We start from the raw sequence: 12293 nt of genomic DNA, 5'->3' as shown, positions 1-12293 counted from the left end.
TAGCCCGTAGACGTTTAGATTTAGTTCAAACCAGGCGGTGGTGGAAGGCAGGGGGCCTACAGGGGTTCTTAATTTCCACAGATTACATCTGTACTGGTACTGGAGTACCAGCTCTATCTCTACATTGCAGAAGCCACAGATTATAAATGTGTCTCGGTGACCAGTGACTGTTGGGATTAATGAGCAAACCAAGCCCATGCGCTCCTCACTTGTTGGTGTGGCTGAAGATGAAGAAGGCGCGGGCCTCGGGCATAGGGACAGCTTTCTCCTTCAGCTGCAGCTCCGACAGCGGGCGAGGGCGAGGACCTACTGGCATCTCAGGTTCCTCGTCTTCATCCTCCCCTGAGGAAGACAGGGTAGGTAAGGTCACCATAAGAAGAAATAAGAGGCAGTAATAATGTAGGGGCAAGGACTGGGACTGCATGCTTTATATTGCAGCTGCGTTGCTTAACTAAGACTAAGATCTTTATTGAAAGCTACTTATAAGATAGGATTTGCTGTGTTCATATAGTTAAACAATTTCACAAGTAAAAGTAAAGGTATATCTTGTGATCATACAATCCATAGCATAGCTCCAATGACAGATCTTAATAATTATGTGATCTGAGTGAATCCAATAAGTCTTGGCAAAAAGAAAAAAGTTTTATACAAAGGTTTATACGGTAATTACATGTTGTAAGTAGTTCATAGCATCATCCATCACTCATTTTGTACTACAACAGGAAGCAAGAGAAGACACTCCAATAGTATTATTTAATTACTGTGTAATAGATCTGCACCTGGGAAGTCATTGGCGGGATAAGGATTTTTCTCTTCGTTCTCATCACCTTGAAACTCGTCAATTGCAATCTGCAAACCAAACACAGTGGACATCTCTAAGAGAAAAACACTTTGAGAGAACAAACACTTTTAGAGAGAGGAACAGTCTAAGAGTTCATAGGAACTTAGTTCAGTTCATACTGTATGCAATTTAATAAATATATTCACTGCTTTCCAAAAATATTGGGACAGCAATGTCAAAACAGTTGTTTTTGCTTTATACGTTGTATATAAGCATGACTTTAATGTGAATGACAAGTACACTATACAAAATATACATTATATTTTTAGTAATTCTATGCACACATTTAATCATATTAGAACAAAACCACACTTGTTGACTTTAAAATGATCATCACCAAGGATTGCTTTACAGGAACATTGCTTAATATAATATGAAGAGCAAGATTAAATGTTACAGTACTGTATATCATCTAAAGATAAGATCACTTTATTAGCCATATACAATTTCTTGCATTAGGAATTAGTCTTTTCGCACACCCCAGCTTGCTCTCCATGAGACACAGACACACAGACAGGGAGAGAAGCTTGGGGTCAGAGCGCAGGGTCAGCCATTGTACAGCGCCCCTGGAGCAGTTGGGGTTAAGGGCCTTGCTCAGGGGTCCAACGGAGTAGGATTCCTCTGCCGGCCGCAGGATTTGCCAGCGAAAGGCGCAGATCCTTAGCCACAGTGCCACTGCCCCAAGATAAGTGCTTATCTTATCTTATAAAGAGTTGGAAGATCTATTGAAATTTATTGTGATTTACATTAGTACTGAAGTTATACAAAGCTCTCATTTAATTTTTTACTTCAATAACTGAAGGCAAAGTAGAAATATCTCCAAATCTACATATTCTCCTAGGTAAGAAATATCATCAAAATATGACCATCAGTAAACATTTTTAAACACAATTGCAGGCAGTTGATTAATTTAAAATCTATTTTTTTGATAACATATGATTTCCACAAATATGATGATGCATGTACAGTATACATTTTCTTTCCTACATTATTTACAGCAACTAGTAAGGCCAATTATAGATCAAAGTTTTATGTATCTAATTTCTCTTTATATTTAGTTAATCCATTTAGGAAATGGAAGCACAGTGGAATAGTGATTAGTACTGTTTTCCTCGAGAATCTTGGGTCCTGGTTTCAATTCAAGTGTGTAGTTCCTTCTGTATGAAGCCTTCAAGCTCTCTCTCTGTGTCTGCAGATGTTTTCTCTGGGAACTCTGTTATGCTTGCAATGTTAACTTACAACTGCAAATTGATTCACTGTGACCCTCAAAGGATAAAGTACTTGTGAAAAATGGATGGATGGAGGGAATTTTGATGTTGAACAGATGCTATTAAATAAAGGTGTACAAGGGCAAAATCATAAAAATATGATCTCATCCCACCCTGTCTGCCTTCTGCTAATATTGTAATTACCCTCTGGCGATAAGACCATAACGAAATGGCAGCAAATGTTAAAAAGTGCAGCCTGTCTCACACTTTCCTGTACTGTATAATTCAGGGGTCTTACCTTGGTTGCAGTTGGAGTCTCTCCATCAGCTGTGATTGATTTCAGCTCAATTTTCTCCTCCTTCTTCTCCTCCTCTATTGGTGGCTTCTCATTTTCAGTGCGCTTTGCTGGGCTGGCAGTCCTTGAAAAGCATAGCAAAGCATAAGATGCCTCATTTAGTCAGTACTCAACGGATTGGACAGGTTAGCATCAGGAGAACACCAATGAAGGCTAATGTGATCTAGAGATAAGACAATATTAATTAATTCTTGTAGTGTCAACAACCAAGAATCACTACAAAAATTTTTTACAACTGACCGATACAGTATCACAGGATATCAAAACACTAAAACACTTACTGTCATCACAATTTTATATGAAGTGAAGTCCAAAACTTAGGTTTTGCTCCAATGTTTATACTTTATTTTTCTTCTTCATTTTTTTGAGCCATGGTAATACTTTCAATTTGGACAAATGAAAATTTGGTTTGGTAATACTTTCCATTCAGCCTTGTAAAGAGTGATGCTGGAGTGGGCCTGTGTATCTAGTTGAAGATTTTACTGTTGCCTGTACTGTGGAAACTCGCTATCAGAGCTTGTCAGTAAGATAAAAAAGTCAACAAGGAAAATTAACCTTAAAAATGCAATTTTGTTTGCTCTGGTTTCCCCCAGGAAATGGTTGTGTTGTATGAGATTCTACTAGCTATTAGCAACCAAATGAATTACAGTAGATGAGCTGACTCTTAGACCCTAGTCAAAACCATTATCGTGTTTAAAAAACAAATTACAAATATTAACAGCAGTATTAAAATTATGTTATCCTGTAGTAAATGGGATTTGCCAATATGCCCTACTATCCACTTTATTGTCTACTACAATCAACTGACCTGGCCAGCTTTTTCCTCTCCTTCTCTTCCTCTTCCTCTTTTTGGGCTGATGTCAAACTCTCAGCATCGGCCAGGTTGTCCACAGCGATGGCCAAGAAGACATTCAGTAGGATGTCTGGTTGAAGGAGCGGTTAAAGAGGAACAAGAAAGGAATTGCAGACCTAAGAATTGAAAAGGGATAAACACTGTGCACATTAAGGTGTAGTGTACTGAGAATAGAAGGAGATGAGTTATGCCTGATATCATGATTTCCCTGATGATCAATATTGAAATACTGTAAAATAATCATTGGGTACTTCTGCGATTAATTCGTCCATTGGTTTTCAAGCTCAAAAACCCTTACCTACAGTACACTCTTTTTGTATCCTTTCCACAGCACAAAGTATTACATACTCTTCAATGATGGCAAATGCCTGTCCTTTCAGATACCCCAGTTAATGTCTCTTTCATACTGTTTCAAATGGACAGGTTAGAAAGAGGAGGCCATTTTGCCTATCTAGCCCTAGTTATTCAATTGATCTAAAAATCTCATGCAGCCTTCATTCAATCTCTTGAACGAAACAAGGATATTGGCTTCAGCATTTTGTGTAGTTTGCTGCAACGCTTAACATGTAATTTACATGTAATTACAACACATTTCACTGTTCATGAATGGCATCATTTACCATAACAAGTCCACAATAAAATATTACTTTAAAAATTAAATTTAGACAGAAAAGCGCAATCACATAGAGCTGATTTCTCTCTTTTCATACCTGCAATTACTTTAAAAATAGTATTATTAAGTAAAGTTTCCCTTTAAGAGAAACACCATAGTTTATCTTTCAGCTTTGTTTCATCCAGACCATAACAGCTGCAAAAGTGTATGTAGTAAAATTTCACATTCACTAAGATTCAGCTTCTCATTTTGAAACCCTTGCTTTTTCTGGCTTAATTTGCCCGAAACAACTGAATCATCACATCTAAACCACGGCTGCCGCCCTGCTTACTGTATTTCATTAAAGACTCCATGACCTACACCTGAGCTCTCACTTTCAGAGGCTTCAGTTACTTCACTTACCAGAGTGCAGCCTGCTTTGAGTGTAGAAATCAGGACTACAGATTCAGGACAGACATTTAAAAACAGACTGAACAGAGAACTGTGTTTAATAAGGATGCTATTGGGTCAGCACTTATCCTATTTCTTATTGTGTTAAGCAGATTCATATTCCAACGTCTTGCCACCATCCTGGGTGGCATGCTTTGCCAATTCACTTCGCAGAAATGCTTTTACTAATGTACTGCACAGATCCAAGAGGACAGAAAGGACCACAGCTCTTTAATAGTGGCTGAGAGGATACAGTTTCCGCAGATGAAGAGGATGATGAAGTAAATGCAAACCAGCATTCCTGGGAAGGAGGGGCCCCCATAGGCCTTTATTCCATCATACATCACAGAATTCCAATCCTCTCCTGTCAAGATCTGTTGTAGAAAAAGAATGAGTGGGTGATTTTGGTTCTCCCCATTAGGACACAGGTCAGGGAAATGTTTTGATTGAGGCCGGTTAAGGCTAACGATTTTGAAAGGACTCTTTACAACAGTTACTGTAAATCACTGTACTTCAGTGGGAGACACAGCCTCCTTATTAATGTATTAATTCCTTTTTTATATGTTGTCCTCCTGAGATTCTGCTTATGTGTTAATTACAAAATTGCTAAATGATAAGTTTAATTTTTTCTTACCCCAAAAAAGCCGTGTTAAAAACAGTCGGGATTGTTAAAACTGTAAAAAAACACTGGTGGAAGCTATGAGTAGAGTTTTCTTGCTCATTACATGCAGTACACATACAGTATTACAATTCCTGAATATGTGAAGACTTTCTTATTCATTACTGTCATTGTGAATTTAGCTGTTATGCTATTTACAATTCACATGACTTACTGTATAATATTGCATAGCAGCAACAACCCACTCCAGTGCTTGAGCTGTTAATGGGTATCACCACAGCTTGGGTGCTTGAACTGACAATTCATTAAACACTTGGTGATAACTCAGGGTAACATATACACGACCTTGCATTTTGTTAAAGAATCTGATAAGCCATAAAGTATCCCAATTACATTCTACCCCCATCCCAGTGAGCTCTCCGCCAATCGCATCATAGCCCCAGCCCCAGTGAGTTCTCTCTCACTTGCACGCTACAGTACCCCCAGCATTGCTGAGACAGTTCACCTGAAAGACAGTCAGCAGGGACTGGGGAAAGTTGTCAAAAGTGCTCCGGCGGGTCTCCATTTCATCGAAGTTGAACTTCCCCCCAAAAAGCTGCATGCCCAGTAGAGAGAAGATGATGATGAAGAGGAAGAGCAGGAGCAGCAGGGAGGCGATGGAGCGCACTGAGTTCAGCAGAGATGCCACCAGGTTACTCAGGGAGTTCCAGTACCTGCCAAGGCAAACAATGAGCTGGAGATGGAACTGGAAACAAATAGCATTCATTTAAAAAGACTGAGGAGATAAACCTTAAATAACAGTAGATGTAAATGTGCACTGCAGAGAGAGGAACGTTACTGTACGGCATTGTTAAGTACTTTAGTAACCACAGAATTACATAAAACAATGCTGTGCCTTGCTTTTGATGCAAACTTGAGGTGTGTTCTTGCTCACTAACGTACAGTACAAGTGCACAAAGTCTCTGTTCACACCTTCATGCACAGTAAGATTAGTGGGCTACAGTATACTGTATGAACATCCTGTGACATACAGTATGCACAAACCTCCCCATTTTATCATACAGTAATCCAAGCAAACATCACTTGGCCCTATAGTACAATAATTCAAGGTATAATGCAAACAATTACATTTCCGTTCATTTCAATGGACTGTATGAAATCTCACACATACTCTAACATCCCTAGATATACCTTTGTTTCATTAATGTATTTACAATTCCAGTTTTGCAAAAGTATTTTTATTGTTCTTCTCATTCATATGCCATAACTAGCATTTGATTTAAAAAATGACCAAATCTAAACTAAACAAAAGTATTGTTTAACTGCTGTTGTAAGACAATGTAAAGTGTAAAGGTATATTTTTATACATGTTATGTGACTCACGATATGTCTTGAATTTGAATTACGGTACCATTCGTGAGATGAGACTTGCCAACAAACTACAAATTGGAGGTGATAGTCAGTACAATGGAAGAGCTTGAAGATACATTTTGAAATCTGTCATTTGTTTTGTCAGTCTGTGTGTCATTAGATATTTATAATTTCTGAGCAATCAAAAAGCCTGTAGGTCACATCGCACCACTGTCAAATCCTGTATGAAGAAATAAGGAATTGACCAGTTCTAGCTGGGATGCATGTGATAAAATATTTAGCTGGAAAAATGTCAGTCGGCAACAGGAAGCTTTCTGACGTAATAATAGACAGAGTTTTCAAGGCCTTCACAGAGAATGGCTAGGCAGTCTGAAATACAACTGCAAGTTTTATGTTTAACGTAATACACACAGCAAACTTCAGTAAAATGCTACCACTGTTGTAAAACTCGTATTTGAAAAGCTTAAATGCTAGTATTTCATTTTTTTGGAAACTTATCAAGGTGGGAAATGTTTTGTGTTCATAGTGCTGGAATGAAAAGAGACATTTACTCCTTGGCACTGCAGCATTCCAATACAATATGGATTTAAAAAAAAAACATTGTTTGATTTTTACTGTTCTGTTCTAGTATTCATGTATAATTGATCAGTGAGATCACTGAGTCACAGTGACCAGACTATGTTATCAGCTACAAATATCTTCTGAGGTTCATATACAGTAAACATTCATACACAGAATTGATGACTTAAAGGTATAAACTGCATTTAGGCACACACACTTGAATATAATATGGAAGTTACTGACTGCGTACTTTTATACTACGTGAACCTCTTGGAAAGCTTAGGTGGTAGTCCCTGCCTGTTTTGCCAATAGCTAAGTGTGACTAAGCCAATGCCAGTGAGACTCTTCTGTTTTCTAAATTACATAATAATGCTCATTCATTATGTTATGATACGTTTCAGGAATGTTTTTTAAAGATGACATCAAGCAATGGCAACCTCATCTTTCTAGAACTAAACCGAAACAAAAATAATTGCTCAAATGTCAGCAATCACGTACTTTTGTGTCAATCATACTGTTCTAAATGATGAATGAATACAACCAAATGAAGAAAATGCCTTTCCTTCTTAATATGAAAGCACAGTAGACCATGAAAATAGCTTAAATTGTAAGAATATTCTACTGACACACACTGCATGCTGACACAGCTCCCTACATGAACCTCATCAGTATATTAAATATATATATTAAATATATACAGTAGTATAGTATTATATATACAGTAGTAAATATACATACAGTATATAATATATAGAGATTGAGAATTTTACAAGGGATATTACATGTCTCAGTCATTTGAGTAATACGTGGATGCAAACCACAAGGAAGTCTAAAAATGAATGAACTATTTATACACAGTATATAAATTCATCCATCTTCTGAACACTTCTTCCAATTCAGGGTTGGAGGGGCCTTTTCTGGCAAGCATTGGGAGCAAGGCAAAGCAGACACACAGACACAAACACAGACATGTACTACACATTACAGTATATAGAATGCATTAATACTCAAGTCCCTTAATATTACATAGTAAGACTAATAGAGGACCAGTGCAGCTCTAGTAATGATACAATTACAGCAAAGATTCCACAAAATATGAAGAGATATCCCTAAAGATAAGGTACCATTAAGCCAGCAATGTAAATCTTTGTGAAATGTACTGTAGGTAGCTCTTCAGCACTGACTGTAAAACCTTGAGAATATCTAAAGTGACACAACAGCATAACTACTGATGCCTTCAGTTATGCATTACAGAGACATGCACTAACAATCTACCCTTTCATATGCTCAGATAAACAAGTCTGTTTTCCTGTAGAAAATCATACTGAGGGAAAGGAATGATTTAATATCCTGTGCATTCCATATAACATTTCAGTACTTTTGAATTGGACAGAATAGGTCACACCTACAGTATGTACAGTAAACGTATACTTGATTGAAATTTGTGACATGTTCAAATGCATAAAATGTATTTTCTTGTATATATTTTTTATCAATTGTTTTAATTGGTTGTTAGTTGCATTATGTACTGTAGAAAAATCCCTTGTTTCACTGGATGGACATGTTCAGCTTCTGAAACACTCATTAATTTACTAGCAGAATGTCAATATATTGCTCAGCTGCAAGCTGGTTTACAGTTTGGATCTGCATGACTGTGATTAATCACAATTTGAACAGAAGAAGGGAAAACAATATTGTAATTGTTTCTGAGCTTACAGGATCAATATTGACATCTTATTACTACTGTATGAACCAGAACAAACAAGATCAATTTACTGTATTATTCTAACACACTTTTGATTTATTTGTGTTTTAATAGTGGCAAGTTAGCTGACAATGGACCGCAGTCCACGTAGTAAAATCAATGCAGTCATGACAACAGGCCAACTTGGCAGGCACACTGAATGAAGCAAGGAAAAAGCTGGAACCAGAAGATGAAAGGGGAGGCCTATTGGAATAGTTTTCTACCTGTTTCACCTGCCAAGCACTTCAGGGTACATGTCACAGCAGGATGAATCAAAGACCGCTCCAGGCAGATAGTGCCCCCATTTTACTTCTGCCAGCCATGATTACCTTGACTTCTTCTAAGCCCTTTCACAGAGATTTAAAACTTGCATGCGAGAAAGACATCAATATCACCTTCATCACTCATCCTTAGAGTGGGATCACACAAGCCCCCAGCACTCAGTGATTGACCAACAGATGTTCTTACCTGAGGTTCAACAATCAAGCCACTTTTGTCCCAGCAGTTCTAAATTGCTGTCATTCCTCACATAGTTTCTCAAGCCTTATATTATAAATGCTTTCTCATTTTTTAATCTCATGTACTCTTCATTCACCAATCTCCACTTTTACGGCTACTGTAATATATTGAAGGGTGGATATGGTTTATAATACCCTGTATAAGTTTGTACACACTGACGGTAGAAACAGGTGCGGCTGTCAGTATAGCATATTAACAGAACTTCTGTCAAAACATTCACAAATAGTAATAAATGCATGGCATTTGATATTTCAGCAATACATATTTTGTGAGCATCTCTTTGCCTTGGATCAGCTTGAGTTGGTTCTCCCTGTAACCTTTTAATGTTCTTAAACTGCTTATAAGAATTATCTGATCACTCCTCCATACAGAACCTCTTTAGCTCTTGCAGGTTGGGTGACTTCATTCTGCCGATGCTTTAAATATCCTCCTTCACACTGTGAAGACCAATCAAAAATAAGTATAGTCTAAATAGCCTATCTTAATCATTTGGTTATCGAGTTTAATACATTGAGGTCCATGTCATCAGTGGGCAAGCCTTAGTTTCTGGACAAAAGGCACCAGGTTTCTGGATAAAATATCCTGGCTGACTTCATCAAAGCCACATCCATCTGTCCCTTTATTTTAAGTAGGTGAACAGGATGAAAGAAAAACAATTATAAAGCAGAACAAACAGATAGATTTCTGTTCTTCTCAGACAGGGTGATGCTTAAACTTTCATGATAACCATATCACTGGTGTCAATTAGCTGTTATATGCAAATTTCATGTCTTTGCCATGGAACTCTACTGCAGACACCACATTCATCATGTCAACCTTGAATGGTAGCCTTATGGACATTGTATGTTAATGATGCCAGAGTATTTTTTAATTTCCCAGTAGCTGTCCTAGGATTATGCGTTATATACCCAAACCATGTTTCTGTTTCTTACGGTCTTGCTGGTGGGATAGCAAGCGTCTTATTAACCTTGAAATTCTTGATTGGACATGCCAGTCAAAACCAACCTTTATAGCTATTTTATTAAAACTGTCACTTTGCAAACTACAAGTTGTTTAAATAAACAACCAAATGAAATGTTTCAATGGCACAATACTGTATGTTCTGAACACCAATTTGTTACAGATTATGTTTTGTTTTGTTACATACCAGATTTTCCCTTTAATGTAACAATATAAAACATTATGAGTAAATCTGAGAGATCAGATTACTTGGAGATTCTATACCGGGTTGTACCTAAGGTTTGTTTTTTCATTGTGAATTGACAGTTGTTGATCTACTCATCTCACTGTTATGACTCACTAACTAGAAGAGGAGACAAAGCATTCAATTATACTCCACTCAGAGTGCAGGTTAAAGATAGGACTAGCTAAGAATCCTGGATCCTTTAAACTGGTTGACCTGTGTTCTCTCAGGTGGAAATGCTCAAGTAATTACCAGCAATGAAGAGGCTTGAAGCTGGTTGTGAAACCTGAAACCTTACAGTGATATCAGTGAGACCTTTGTGAGTTCTCCATTTGATGCTTAACTTTACTATGCTAAGAGATCGCCTTATGTTTAGCTTACTGTACAGTATGTCCAGTGCCATCATTCTATATCATCTGCTGCAGTGAGCAAAGTCAAGTAGTACTTCTTTATCCCATAATAACAAGGGTTTTTAAAAATATCACTCCCTCCCAACAAAAAAAAGAAACAAAGACTATGGTTAAAAGCAGTTTGTACCTTGTGATTTTGAAAATACGGAGCAGTCTGACACAACGCAGCACTGAGATACCCAAAGGGGACATGATCTTGGTCTCCACCAGGATGGTCTCCAGAATACCACCACAGACAATGAAACAGTCAAAGCGGTTGAACAGTGAGACAAAGTAGGCCTGCAGTCCCAGGCTGTACATTTTCAGCAGCATCTCTCCTGTGAACAGGGCCAACAGCACTTTGTTGGCAATGTCTGAAACAGGCAACAAGAGAATCAACATTGGACTTAGTCAAAAGAATTTCATGGTTAGGTAATGAAATGTTCCAAGAAAAGCTAAAATAGTTCTGATTTACAATTATGTCAAACACAATCTGAATCATTGGAAGGTATCTGGCAAGATTTGGCAATATCAGATTTGTATACACTCTTTCCCTGTTTTCTTAATGTCAACCTTCCATTATTTTTCACTGCTGCCTTCCTTTTCTTTTGTTTTTTCTTTCTCCTTCTAGCACATGAACACAGCAGGAATTAAGGGCCTTGTATGCCCAGGTGAAAACAAGAAGGTACCTTGGACTTCGGTGAGCCAGAGGGCCTGATTGTGGTGCTCGGAAGCAATGGTCAGTGTGTTGAGGAATACCAGAAAGATCACCAGCCAGTAGAAGACATTGGATTTCACTCCCGCTCGGCACTTCCGTCGGCAAAACCGGTTCCATCGTCGGGAATACCGACTAGAAGGGACGGTTATGGAGGAGAGAAAAGGGAATCGTGTGGGGAAAAACGATGAAAAAGTATGAGAGTTGCAGTTGCATTCACAGAGCTGGATCTGTTTTAAAATGGTGGCACAATATTTCTATCTAGAAGTTTCTGTAACCCATATAAATTGTATTTCTATAGACAAAACTCTAGGCAAGAGAAAAAAAATAGTGGTCACAAAGTAGAAACAGATTACATAATTAATCAAATAAAATAATATGTAACATCAATGATACCACATTAAAAATCCAAAATATGTTTAACGGAATTAATTATAAGTAAAAATAAGAGCAACGGAGATTAATGATTAATTAAAGGGTAAAGGGTGTAGTGACATGGTATATTATCACTCTAAGAATTAAGTGTTATTAAAGATTTCTAATAATCTTTCTAGAATAACCCTAGACGCTTAGTCCTCTGTCTACAGTACAATGAATGTAGCTCTGATATGCAGCATATCCTGAGTCACTAACGCAACCCAGGACGTGGCAAATGGAGTCCATTTATGCACTTCCCATTGTTGAGCATGCAACATGGTGTCTCTCAGTCTGGAACACACCTAGGGAGACCCCAGGTCAGAGGTGACAGTTAATCAGGGTGGAGAGAAACTACTACACTTGACCACAACTCATCACCAGCCACCATCAGACTTCTTCGCCAACCACTGACTGTAACCATTGTTGTCTGAGACTCAGAACATTAGCCTTTCTCCCAGCCACCAGGTTGAGAGTGG

General features: G+C 37.9%; 1 protein-coding gene across 1 annotated transcript in view; it reads right to left on the bottom strand.

The window, feature by feature from the left end:
- The window catches only part of cacna1c (calcium voltage-gated channel subunit alpha1 C), a 414391-nt gene that overhangs the window by 59010 nt on the left and 343088 nt on the right, over positions 1-12293 (bottom strand). The window contains exons 15-22 of the mRNA XM_088922581.1: positions 11375-11535; positions 10834-11059; positions 5424-5631; positions 4553-4673; positions 3213-3327; positions 2348-2468; positions 780-849; positions 210-342 (exon numbers count right to left, since the gene is read on the bottom strand). Of these exons, the coding sequence (XP_088778707.1) occupies positions 210-342; positions 780-849; positions 2348-2468; positions 3213-3327; positions 4553-4673; positions 5424-5631; positions 10834-11059; positions 11375-11535 (1155 nt within the window). The remainder of the gene's footprint in view (positions 1-209; positions 343-779; positions 850-2347; positions 2469-3212; positions 3328-4552; positions 4674-5423; positions 5632-10833; positions 11060-11374; positions 11536-12293) is intronic.

Source organism: Atractosteus spatula, chromosome 8 (genome assembly GCF_055471065.1).
Source record: "Atractosteus spatula isolate fAtrSpa1 chromosome 8, fAtrSpa1.hap1, whole genome shotgun sequence".
In the NCBI taxonomy this organism is placed as follows: domain Eukaryota; kingdom Metazoa; phylum Chordata; class Actinopteri; order Semionotiformes; family Lepisosteidae; genus Atractosteus; species Atractosteus spatula.
This window is presented reverse-complemented; position numbering and strand designations above follow the sequence as displayed.